The following is a 10,980-nucleotide window of genomic DNA, read 5'->3' as shown; positions in this document are numbered from 1 at the left end:
TGGCCCCTTCGCACTAGACGACGTGAACCCACAGCAAGGAGCCGCGCGAAGCTCGTTTTTTAGGCTTCTCCTGCGCAGGCAAAAAATAGCTCCGGCTCTTGACCGGCTCCCCATGCAGAGCCCTTTCCAAAACAGGCGTTTGGCACAGCTCCTGCAGGAGCCGAAGCTAAAGCCCCTGCAGGAGCCCTGCCAAAGAGGCTCTAAAAACCTCACCTTCCTCGACCCTGTTCCTATGCCCTATTCATCGTCTTCCGTCAACCTAGGAACTTTATTACTATTACTATTACTATACGCTGGCATTTTATCTCTCTCTCCTGCTCAAGTGCAGCCTAATTTATCTTTTTTTTACGAGAATAGCAGGAGCTCCACTTTTTAATTAAGAGAAAAAAGAGAGTTCTACCTTAAACAAGAATGACATGAGTTATGATTGTCATGCAACTCACAATATTTCTTTTATTTTATGCACTAATTAAAAAATTATGAGTTACTATGAGACAACTAAAAACACAATTTTCTCTTTCTTTTCTTTTCTTTTCTGTTGTCGTTTAGGTTCCTAACCACTTCCTCTGTGGTTCTGCAACCGGCACTATAGGTTATCCGTAGTTGCGTTGTGTAAACCATTCTTTCAGCTCTTCTTAATGAAAAATGCGTGAAGTCGTGTTCTCTAAAAAAAACTAAAAAGACAACTGTTTTCTCTCGGGCACATGGGTGACGGTCTAGTCTTAGGATTGATAGTCATTAGAATGTCGAGCAGTTTCTTTATTTGTTTGGTTTAGGCTGTGTGCTTTTTGGAGAGGTCGGAAGTGGGTTCACAATTATTGTATCAAATGGATGCAATGATTGTGGATTAATAAAATCCTTCCTTTTCGAAAAAATTAAAACAACAACTTATTATATAAGTTACCTATTAAGTTGACTCATGATTACGTGGAACTAAATGGTGATGTCAAGATCCTAGCGGATGGCTACAAGGCACGAAAAGCATTGTGATAAATCAAAGGATACTATAAGGGGAAAAAACTATAGATCCGTAATAGAAATGAAGTAAGATCATCTTGAATTTAAATCTATAAGAGAGCAAAGGAATTAGATAAAGACTTAAAAAGTGTTTTTTTTATCACCAATAGAGTTCACCAAGAGGAGATCGAAGGCTACTCAATTTGGCCATAGCATTCACGAGATAGTAATAGGAAAAAAAGAGGAGGAGATATAACAAAGATAACAATAGGTCTAAGTCTAGAGTTGATGAGTTCATGCCAATACGTAAAGACGTATCGAGAGAAAACAATTATATGAAATCAATAAACAAAACTATTTGTAAAAATAACATTCAATAAAAAATCCAAATACTATAATAAGCAAACTAGCTACTCACACTATTTTGCGTGGGTCAACTTGCTAGTTTTTAAACACAAAGCATAGGCTGAGAATTTGAATAAACATATATAAAGGACTAGAATCTCAACTTAAATTATTGATAAAAAACCTGTAGGAACTAATAAAAGTTTTTTTTAAGAAAGCCTTAATCTAGACTCATGACATCATAGCCTGTGCTAACAAAACGTTGATATAACTTGAGCTAATGTTTCTACTAAAACACGTTGAGGACTACACACGAAAGTTTAGTGCAGAGGTGGAAACACTTTAAATATGGATGAAATCATGAAAACATGGCTGAAACTGGTTGAAAAACACTGTTCTGGCTGAATTGTTGTGAGAGAAAAATACTGTTCCGGCTGAAAAAACAAGCCGAACAAGCCCAATATGAGGTAAGCCGAACAGGGCCATAGAGTAACCGGCACATTTACCATAATCAGATAAATATTATAGGTATTGTGCTAGAAAATGAATAGAGATAGAACAGAGAGAGAAATTTTGGTCAATTATAAGTACTAGTATATAAGTTCTAGTACATATAGGTCTCGTAGGATTATAGTCCCTACAAAAGCACAGATTAATGGACTATATTACCTACTGAACAGCGGTCTCACTTGATTAGAAGATCCGTGTCACACGACTCACTGAAAAATTAGAACCTACAAAGGGAAATAATTGGAAATATGTTGTGTCTGCCTCACAATTCCTGATGGCGAGGGCCAACCATGCAATCCACACCACACATTGAAACTGAACTGAGCGGACCCGAGCCCAGCAAATGAACGAAGCCCAGATGCATCCTATGGCTACAGAACAAACCGATGACCGGTCAGCAACAGCACGTCCATTTGATCCAAGATTCAGAGGCAAGATTTGATGCCGTCTCGTTTTCATTTCCCCAGTTTTCTCTGCCGCAGCTGTCCTGTCCATGCAGCGGATAGCAGACAAGGAATAGTAGTATATATGCATGATGCAGTGGACACATCAGACATGTCTCGTGTTATTGCATCTCATCATTTGCATCTTCATTTTATAAATTATAGTGAAAACGTGATTATTTTGCAAACAGGAGAGAGAACTCCAAATCATTGGTCTCTGGCAATGCAAAAGGGAGCACATGAGCTCAGTGCTTTTGGGATCCTTGGTCCCCTTGCCAACCCGTGCAGCCCGGCGACCCAATGGCAACTGTTCCTAGGACCCTGTTTGCCTCTTGGCAACCTGCATTTCTGCATGCTCCACACCAGTGGATCTGTTAGAAAGAATAGGCCTACGGACAACTACAACTGCACACCTTTTCTCTTCTATATAGACAACTACAGCTGCACACCTTTTCTCTTCTATAAAGCTCTCTTTGAAACAATTTTTTAGGGCAAAGTGGCAGGTGCTCTTCCTTGCCATTTAATTTAAGCAGGGGAAAAAGTACAGAGTTGTTGTTCCAGCAGCTGCAACCAAACTAATAACAAAAGAAACATTTCAAAACTGAATCTCCCTCCCTCCCTAGTCCCTCGTTTCAAACTGAGAAGTTGAATTGGAGCGTCGAAAAGGATGAGACTGTTTTTGAGGTAAACGAGCCTGTGTGATCTGACAAATTGCCAGGCAGGAATCCATTCAAACCTGTCTCCCAAATTCACTCGGCGTAAATCCAAAAATCAGTAAGGAACGTGAAAGCATATGCCTATACTATCCTGCAGTCTGAAGGATCCAGCGTGTCGTCGATCACGCGATGCAAAGCTGCTGCGCATAGCATCAGACCATCTGATCTCTGCGACGTGCTGTGGATCCTTCAGGCGTCCGAGATGTGTGTGTGTGTGTGTTTCTTTGCATGATCTAATTGTCATTGATACTGTTGCAAACAGTGTAGCATACAGGCTTTCGGCTACAGTCTCTGGGCTTGTCCTCTGCGGCGTCCTACTGCAGCACACAGCTAAGCAATGCAACGGCGGCATCAGTCTTGCCGCCGGCCAGATAGTGGTAGTGCTATGCATGGCTCATGTCCGGCACGGCAGTAACCTAATTACCCATCAATCCGGTAAATCGGTGTAAATCCAAGACAAATGAACCGTGCTGTGGACGTGCTGTGCTGTGTGGTTCGAGATAGTGATACCAGGCTGGTTGGTTACTGAAGATAGCCGGTCATGAGGCCACGGCCATGCGCAAGGCATGGAGGTAGTATGTTATTGGTCGATCCGTCGCATTCAGGACAACGCCGTGGCCTCCTCCTCTTGTCTCTAACTTCATGTAGTGCAGTGCAAGTCTGTGCAGGCGTCAATTATTTCAGCTCAACTCTTCTGTATAAAATCAAGATCCTGGAGAAGATTTTGCTGCCTTTCTACGGCATCGGCATGGCATGAGTAAGGACAAACTCACTGTCTCCCTGAATGGAGCGATTCCTGATGGGCATACGTACATGAGCTGATTCTGCTGCAACGGCTGTAGAATGTTTGGAAAGACTTTGGTATCAAACAAACGTGATCCTTGCAGTTCGATCAAATTCGCTCTAACATTCCAGCTACCTACTGATATAATGTGTCACAAGTTTCATGGATGAGATGGAGTGGGAGCCTGAGCCTGTTTGCACTTGCACTGCACACATCTGAATATCTGATATGGTATGGAGTGTAGTATGGAGACACGGACTATGAATGAGGATAGGCAACCACAACCACTGAAGAAAGAATGGAAAAGAGGGAGCTTTAGAGATTTCCTCAAGAGAGTGAGAGAGAGAGAGAGAGGGAGAGGGAGCTTTAGAGAGATGTGCCATAAATTGGGTCCTCATGGTTAGCAGGACTTGTGTAAATGCTCCGAGATTTCTGTCGCCACTTGTCTGTTTTTTAACTGCACGTTCAGGAAACTTGCCTAGTACTGTCAGTACAGATATGATAGAGCAGTGCTCCTAGAAGAAATGGCAAGCTGGCAGTGCACAAGGGATTTTCTTCAACAAGTGGTCGCCACCATAGTAGCAAAGGAAGAACTGAAACATCAAGATGACATTTATTTCCCATCTCATACATATCTTTGCTTCGAGGTCTTGCCATTGCTTCTTCCTGTTATTGTTATTGAAAACTAAGGGACCTCAGACTCAGAGGAAGATAGCAATACTTGGTGTAGTTCAGGTTTAGCAGCTACCATAGGTTACATTTTTCTTTTTTGTGCTCCTCATCAGAATATCAGATTGTTGTTAAAAAACTGGCTGGAGATATTAGAAATTCAGGTAGATAGATCCATCTGTGAGGCTGGTCTAGCTAGCCTCTGAAGGACACAAGTGAGGGTCCTACTATCAAATTGCTTTTGGCAACAGATGCTAAACTGAAGTGATGTCTGGGGTCAGTCAAAGTACTTACCATCTGTAAAAGAACACTTTTTTTGCCAGTGCTGGCAGGGGGAAGAGAAGAAATGCATCTTGACCTGGTTAGGCCAGCTACAGAGGCTAGCTAGGCAGCTTGTTGAGACATGACAGATGGGCTATGTTCGTGGATAAGGCCAGGTCGCACTCAAACACACACACCCCGCTCTGCAAGCTCGCCATCCATATAATTCTAACCAAGCAGAGAGAGAGAGAGAGAGAGAGAGAGAGGTACACACACACACACACGAAAAAGTACTGTTCTTAAAATAACCAACAACACCCTTACATGTCCCTCACTCTATGAGCAAGCATCCGTCTTTCTCAGACAGCCGCAACCACCCTACTGTCCGTGCACAATCATGGAGCTGAGGAGCCTGCATCTATTTGTTTGCAGTTGCAGCCAACTTGGTGCACCGTCGTGAGGGTTTCTGGAACCAAGCATTTCTCAACGACGCCGACGCACGAGCAGACTAAGAAAAAAATGGGGGGAGAACAATAATGTGTGTGAATCCTCAGGCTGGCAACGCAATGCAGCGTGTCCTGCAGGAAACAACATCGCTCTTTCTCCCTGTACTGTTGGTACAAGTACAAAGCAACTGAACTGACTACAGCACTGCACTTTTGTATTATTATGGCGCAGGCAGGCAGAGGCAGTTGGTCTCTGAATTGCTAATGCTAGTATAGCACATCTGATCCTCAGGACTGATTCAGGAGACCTGGAGATATATAAAGGAAATCATATATATACATACATACTATTCCGTGTGGATTATTTGATTGGTCGGTTGTTTTTTAGACACAGAATGCGCGCGCGACAAAGTTGACCAAGATCTTCAGCTAATAATCATCTGCGACGTTCGATCGTTTCTGGGGGGGCTGGGACTATGTTAATGCCACCTACAGGGCATGGCCAACTTCCTGTCATGCTTGTTCACGGAACAATGGGTAGGGTAACTGATCCATCCTACACCCATTGTTTCCTTGGTGGTGATCCTCACATGAAAATTGACAGGAGGCAAATGTATAGTCAGTACATACTCCCAAATGCATGCAACAATGCAAGCTTGCTTGTAATCCTCACATCTGCAATTTGGCCCCAAGCCTGAAAGATGTCAATGTGCAGGTGGATCGGAGATAGTTGAACGGAGTCTTCTGAAATATAATGTGCCAACACCAACGCACACAAGAATGCATGGGCATGGCACGCGCACGCACCGCCACGCCCACTGCATCTTCCTTGGCATCTTCTTCTTCTCTGTCTCCTCTCCCTACCCGCCTACCCGCCCACCTCTTGCCTTTAAAAACGCCTTCGCTCCCTGCCCCTGGATGCCATTGCCACCTCGTCTTCACACTCCCAGCAGGGCCTCGGTCGGTTGCGCGCCTCATCAGCTTGCTCGCTCGATCACATTCACATTTAGCGCGCGCAGCAGCAGCGGCAGCAGAAGGAGCCATGGTCAGGAAGCCCGCGCTCGCCTCCCTCTTCTTCAACGCCAGCGGGGGAAGCCAGCAGTGCCTTTCCTCCTCGGCATCCGTGTCCCTGTCCGCCGCCTCCTTCAGCACGGCGGCGTCGTGGCAGTGGCTGTCTTGCACGCAGGCGAGGACGCGCTCCTTCCGGGGCGACAACAGCCCGGAGATCGTGTCCATGCGCCACGACACCAGCAGCAAGCGAGAGGAGCAGCAGGAGGGGTACAAGTACAGCTACAAGACGAGCATGAACCCGGCCTACGTCCACGACTACTCATCGGAGGGCGCCGCCGATTGCTACTCCTCCAGCGGGCTCTCCGACTCCTCCGCGAACCAGAACCTCTACCTCTCCACGGCGACAGCAGAGCCCGCCGCCGTCGCCGCGGACGAGGACGAGGCGATCATCCACGGCCTCCGCTCCTCCACCACCCGCCGGCTCCTGTTCGAGCCCGAGTCCACGAGCTCTATCGTGAAGACGGAAAAGGCGGCGGCGGCGTTCGACGGGGCCACGGCGCTGGCCATCGAGTCGGCCGACCCGTACGGCGACTTCCGGCGGTCCATGGAGGAGATGGTGCTGAGCCACGGCGCCGACGACTGGGGCTGGCTCGAGGAGATGCTCGGGTGGTACCTCAGGGCCAACGGCAAGAAGACGCACGGTCTCATTGTCGGCGCCTTCGTCGACCTGCTCGTCGCGCTCGCCTCCTCTCCTTCTGCTCCCTCCCCCGCCTGCTCCTCCAGCTTGAAGCAGAGCAGCCATCTTCAGGCTGCCAAGATAGGCGAACACCACCGAGCGCAAACAGAGTAGGCGAAGGCTATTGCTCATCACTCATCATCAGGGTTAATGCGGATGTGTGCAACTGATTTCATTTCGTTTGATTCGTGTCATGACAAACATCAAATGGTGCTTGTTCATTGATATCTATCTTGCGAGCTTGATTGATCACGAATCTTGCATGGCAATTGGCAATGCAGATGTAGCCGTTGACTGTTGTGTAATATAATTGTATATTCTTATTAGGCCTCAAGACAGAGCTTATTAGCTTCAGTGGTTGTCCGGTAATGAATGATTTGCGTGGTGAGTTAGCTTGGGCTAGCTAGCGACACCTCATTTCAATTTTCAAACTCGCATGCACTTGTGCATTTTCAAAATAGGGGCATGTTTGGATCCAACCCGCTAAAAATTAGCACTATATTTAGATGCTAATTAGAAAGACCAAGCATAAACTAATTCCAAAACTAATTGCATAAGCGGTGGCTAATTGGTGAGATGAAGCTACTTACCCTAATTAGCCTATGATTAGCTCAACATGGGCTAATTAGGGTTAAAATAGAATAGATTCATCTCACCAATTAGTGTTCACTTTTGGTCCTTCTATATAGCCTCCAAACATAATGCTAATTTTTCATTAGCAGCTACAATCCAAACAAACTTTCCTCAAAAAAGAATCCAAACAAACTCTAAGTGACAGGAAAATATGTATTCTTGTAGGCCATGGAGATTCATATTGACACACAATTTCTTCTGGAAAAAGACAAGTTACTCATCATGCATTTTTCTTCACAAAAATGATAAAGGCTCTCTTGTTTCCCCATAGACGGCGCCAACTATCGGTGCAGAAAATGACCAACACATAAATATTTGTAGTTTGCTGTATGTTGTGATCGGAGGTGGCCTAGCACTCAATGACACAGGGTTTATACTGGTTTATGCAACGTGCCCTACGTCCAGTTTGAGTCGGTCGGTGACTTTATTCCTGAGCCAGGTGCTCGAAGTTTGTAGTGGGGTTATAAATGAGAAGGAGAAAGATGGGGGGTACAAGAGGTCCGGTCGGACTCTGGTCTGAAGGGCCGAGAGTGACGGGAGCCCCGCTATGTGCTAAGTGTTCAAGCGTGTGCTCGTTATAACCTTAGAGTGTCTAAAGTTACAGCGGGTGAATCAATGTAGGTAAACTGATCGATCTGAATCAATCTATCTGTTGGGAGAGAGCGCATCTCCTTTTATAGATGAAGGGAATGGCCTTACAAGTGAGAGAGAGAGAGTGTGCGTATGCTACTAAGTCTGGCTACCCACGCCGACGGGTACAAGATGATGGTAGGCGCCCACAATACTGCTTAGTGTTAGATGCATGTGGGAGGTTGCGTCGTCTTCTTCTGGTATGGCAGACGTCGGTACCCGCCATATTGTTGATGCCCAGAGGCACGCAAGGGGTTTTACCGTGCTCATTCGATATGGCAGTCATTGCGGGCGCCACAACACTGTAGGTCAAATGTCGGCGCTTACAACATTGTTCTGACACGCCTGCAAGTTATGTTAGGGCAATCCCCTAACATATCATGTTGGTACTATCCTATAGGTGTACAGGGTATGGCCCCTAGTCTTGTGGTTGACTTGAGTGCCTTGCCTTACCTTCTTCGTCCGTTTTCTGGTCTTTACCGAGCAGGCGTCCCCGGTCGGTTGGTCCTAGTCGGCTCTAATTGCGCTAGTCGGAAAGGAGCTGTAAGCAGGGGTTCAGCGCATTCTCGATCGAAGAAGTGGGTCCCTAGAGAAGGTGATCGGGTGCTTTGACCAGTCGAGGTACTTAGGATCAGCGATGGGGTCATCATATGTAGCGACCGACATGATGCGTCGAGCTACATGCTTCTACTCCCGCTTGTCTTCAGAGATAGCTCTCCCACCAAAGATGGTGGCAATGGTCTTGGTGGGGTCCTGGTAGGTGGGGCCCTTGTTCTTGCCTCGTTCTCTGCCTTGACCATCTTCAGTCTCATCATCGTCATGTCGTGGCTTCTTCGATGATTCACCACCGAGCACTGTCTTTAGGCCTCTGCACTCTCTCATGGTGTGCTTGGCATCCTTTTGGATAGGGCATGGGTTGTCCAGCAGCTTGCCGGAGTCAGTGTCATAGGCGCGCTTGGCATGGGTATTGACGGTGTTGATTGAGTTATTAGGCCAGCGACGACGGCCTTGTCTGCCTCTCGAGCTATCTGGGCGGTCGTCACGTCGGGGCTTGCGATCATCTTAGCGGCGGTTGCGGTTGTCATAGTGCCTATCTTCACGACGGTCATCGTCACAACACTGGTGGTGAGCGGAGCGGGCAACCCATTCGGCTTCTTCGGCGTTGGTGTATCCGTTTGTTGTTTGTATCAGTTCGCCTATGGTTCTGGGCCTCTTGTGGTACAGCTTGCCATGGAGCTGCTCATGCCTGAGCACTTTGGTGAAAGAGGTGATGGCCACGGCGTCAGTGATGTTGGGAATATAATTTCTTGTCTCCAAGAAGCGCCTGATGAAGTCGCACATGGACTCCCCGAAGGACTGATGAACCTTCTCCAGGTCATACTTGGTGCTGGGCTGCTCACACTTGGCCATGTAATTATCGGTGAAGACTTTCTTGAGGTCGTCCCAAGATCAGATGGAGTTCTCCCATAGACTGAGGAGCCAGTTGTTTGCAGACTGGTTAAGCATGATGGAAAGATAGTTTGCCATGACTTCTTTGTCTCCGCCTATGGCTTTCACGGTGATCTTGTATAGAGTTAGCCACTGAGCGGGGTTGGCCTTTCTGTCATAGGTGTTAACACCAATAACCTTGAAACCCACAGGCCACCGGACGGCTCGGAGCCTTTCTGTGAAGGGGCAAAGTCCTGATGCGCCGGCAGGGAGTGGTGCTTGACGGGCAACGAATCCCTCATGTTCGGCGTCGAATTGTCGGCGACGCTCTATCTCTGCTTCGTAGCGTGCGGACCTGCTGTTTTTGATGCGGCCATGGACATCTGTGCCGACGTTGATGTGGTCACGAAGATCGCGAGGGAAGGGTTGATTGACCTCCTAGTTGCGGGTGCCGCCCTTACCTCCCTAGGGGCGTTGAGGGTGGTCGTCGTGGCGTGAATGAGCTTCATAGTTGCCTCTAGATCCTCTATAGAGGTAGGGACCTCTAGCCTGAGGTCGAGGGCCCTCGGCGCTGTGATGCTAGCCTCCTCCGTCACGGCGAGAGCGGCGGCTATGACCTGTCGCGGTGGAATAAGATGGGGCGTCATTCCAGAACTCATTAACTTGCACTTACGTGGCTATGATATGTGCTCGGACCTTCTCGACCTCTGGAGTGTGAGGGAGTTTGTCGAGCTCATTGAAAGCAATGGCTAGATTGGTGCTTGGAGTCTAGTAGACTGGCTGGTCACCCACCATGTCAAATGCCTCTTCTAGATTACGTTGATGGTGGGGCGAGCCACGACCATCCTCGTCGGCCCCTTGGGCTACTTGTGCATCTCAGTGATGTTGGCGATCGGTGTTATTCGCTAGATGAGCTTCGCGTTTTTCAGCGGTTTCATTGTCCTTGGTGACGCTGTCGTGGCTGACGTGGAAAATCATGCCCCTGAACTCCGGAGGGAAAGTAGGGCAGCTTCATACGGTCTTGGTTGAGCCCTCGGAATAATCATCGGGGCTCTCATTCAGAATGTTGTGGAGAGATTTGATCGGAAGAGGGAAATCATCCGAGAGCTGGCGAATAGCCACCATGTTGACCACGGTCGTGGGCTGACCGGAGTCAGTCAGGTCGATCATGTAGAGGTTGGTGATGTGATCGCGCTCGACGTGCTCGACGAAGAGGTGGTGGATGGCATTCTGGTACGCAGATCTCGCACCCTCTAGCCCGAAGGAAAAGGGCCTCGGTGGGTTCTCCATCGAGGCCTCGTAGTCCGCCAAGCATAGGCCGATAGCGGGAAGTGGTCGGTGCCACGCCGTGCGCCCCTCTGGAGCAGCCATGATCACCAAATCAGAATCTAGCCACCTCGAACGGTGTGGC

The 10,980-nt window shown here is 47.8% G+C and overlaps 1 protein-coding gene across 1 annotated transcript; it reads left to right on the top strand.

Annotated features, from left to right (window-relative positions):
* Positions 1–6,073: 6,073 nt before the first annotated feature.
* Positions 6,074–7,218, top strand: LOC136490726 (transcription repressor OFP13-like). The gene has a single exon (XM_066486926.1). The coding sequence runs from the start codon at positions 6,174–6,176 to the stop codon at positions 6,990–6,992; it is 819 nt and encodes a 272-aa protein (XP_066343023.1). The 5' UTR covers positions 6,074–6,173; the 3' UTR covers positions 6,993–7,218.
* The last annotated feature ends 3,762 nt before the right edge of the window (positions 7,219–10,980 follow it).

This window comes from Miscanthus floridulus, chromosome 11 (assembly GCF_019320115.1).
Source record: "Miscanthus floridulus cultivar M001 chromosome 11, ASM1932011v1, whole genome shotgun sequence".
Lineage (NCBI taxonomy): Eukaryota > Viridiplantae > Streptophyta > Magnoliopsida > Poales > Poaceae > Miscanthus > Miscanthus floridulus.
This window is presented reverse-complemented; position numbering and strand designations above follow the sequence as displayed.

What these genes read in the sequence shown, in the direction of transcription:
- LOC136490726 (XM_066486926.1), top strand. Translation starts at nt 6,174, where the DNA reads ATGGTCAGGAAGCCCGCGCTCGCCTCCCTCTTCTTCAACGCCAGCGGG.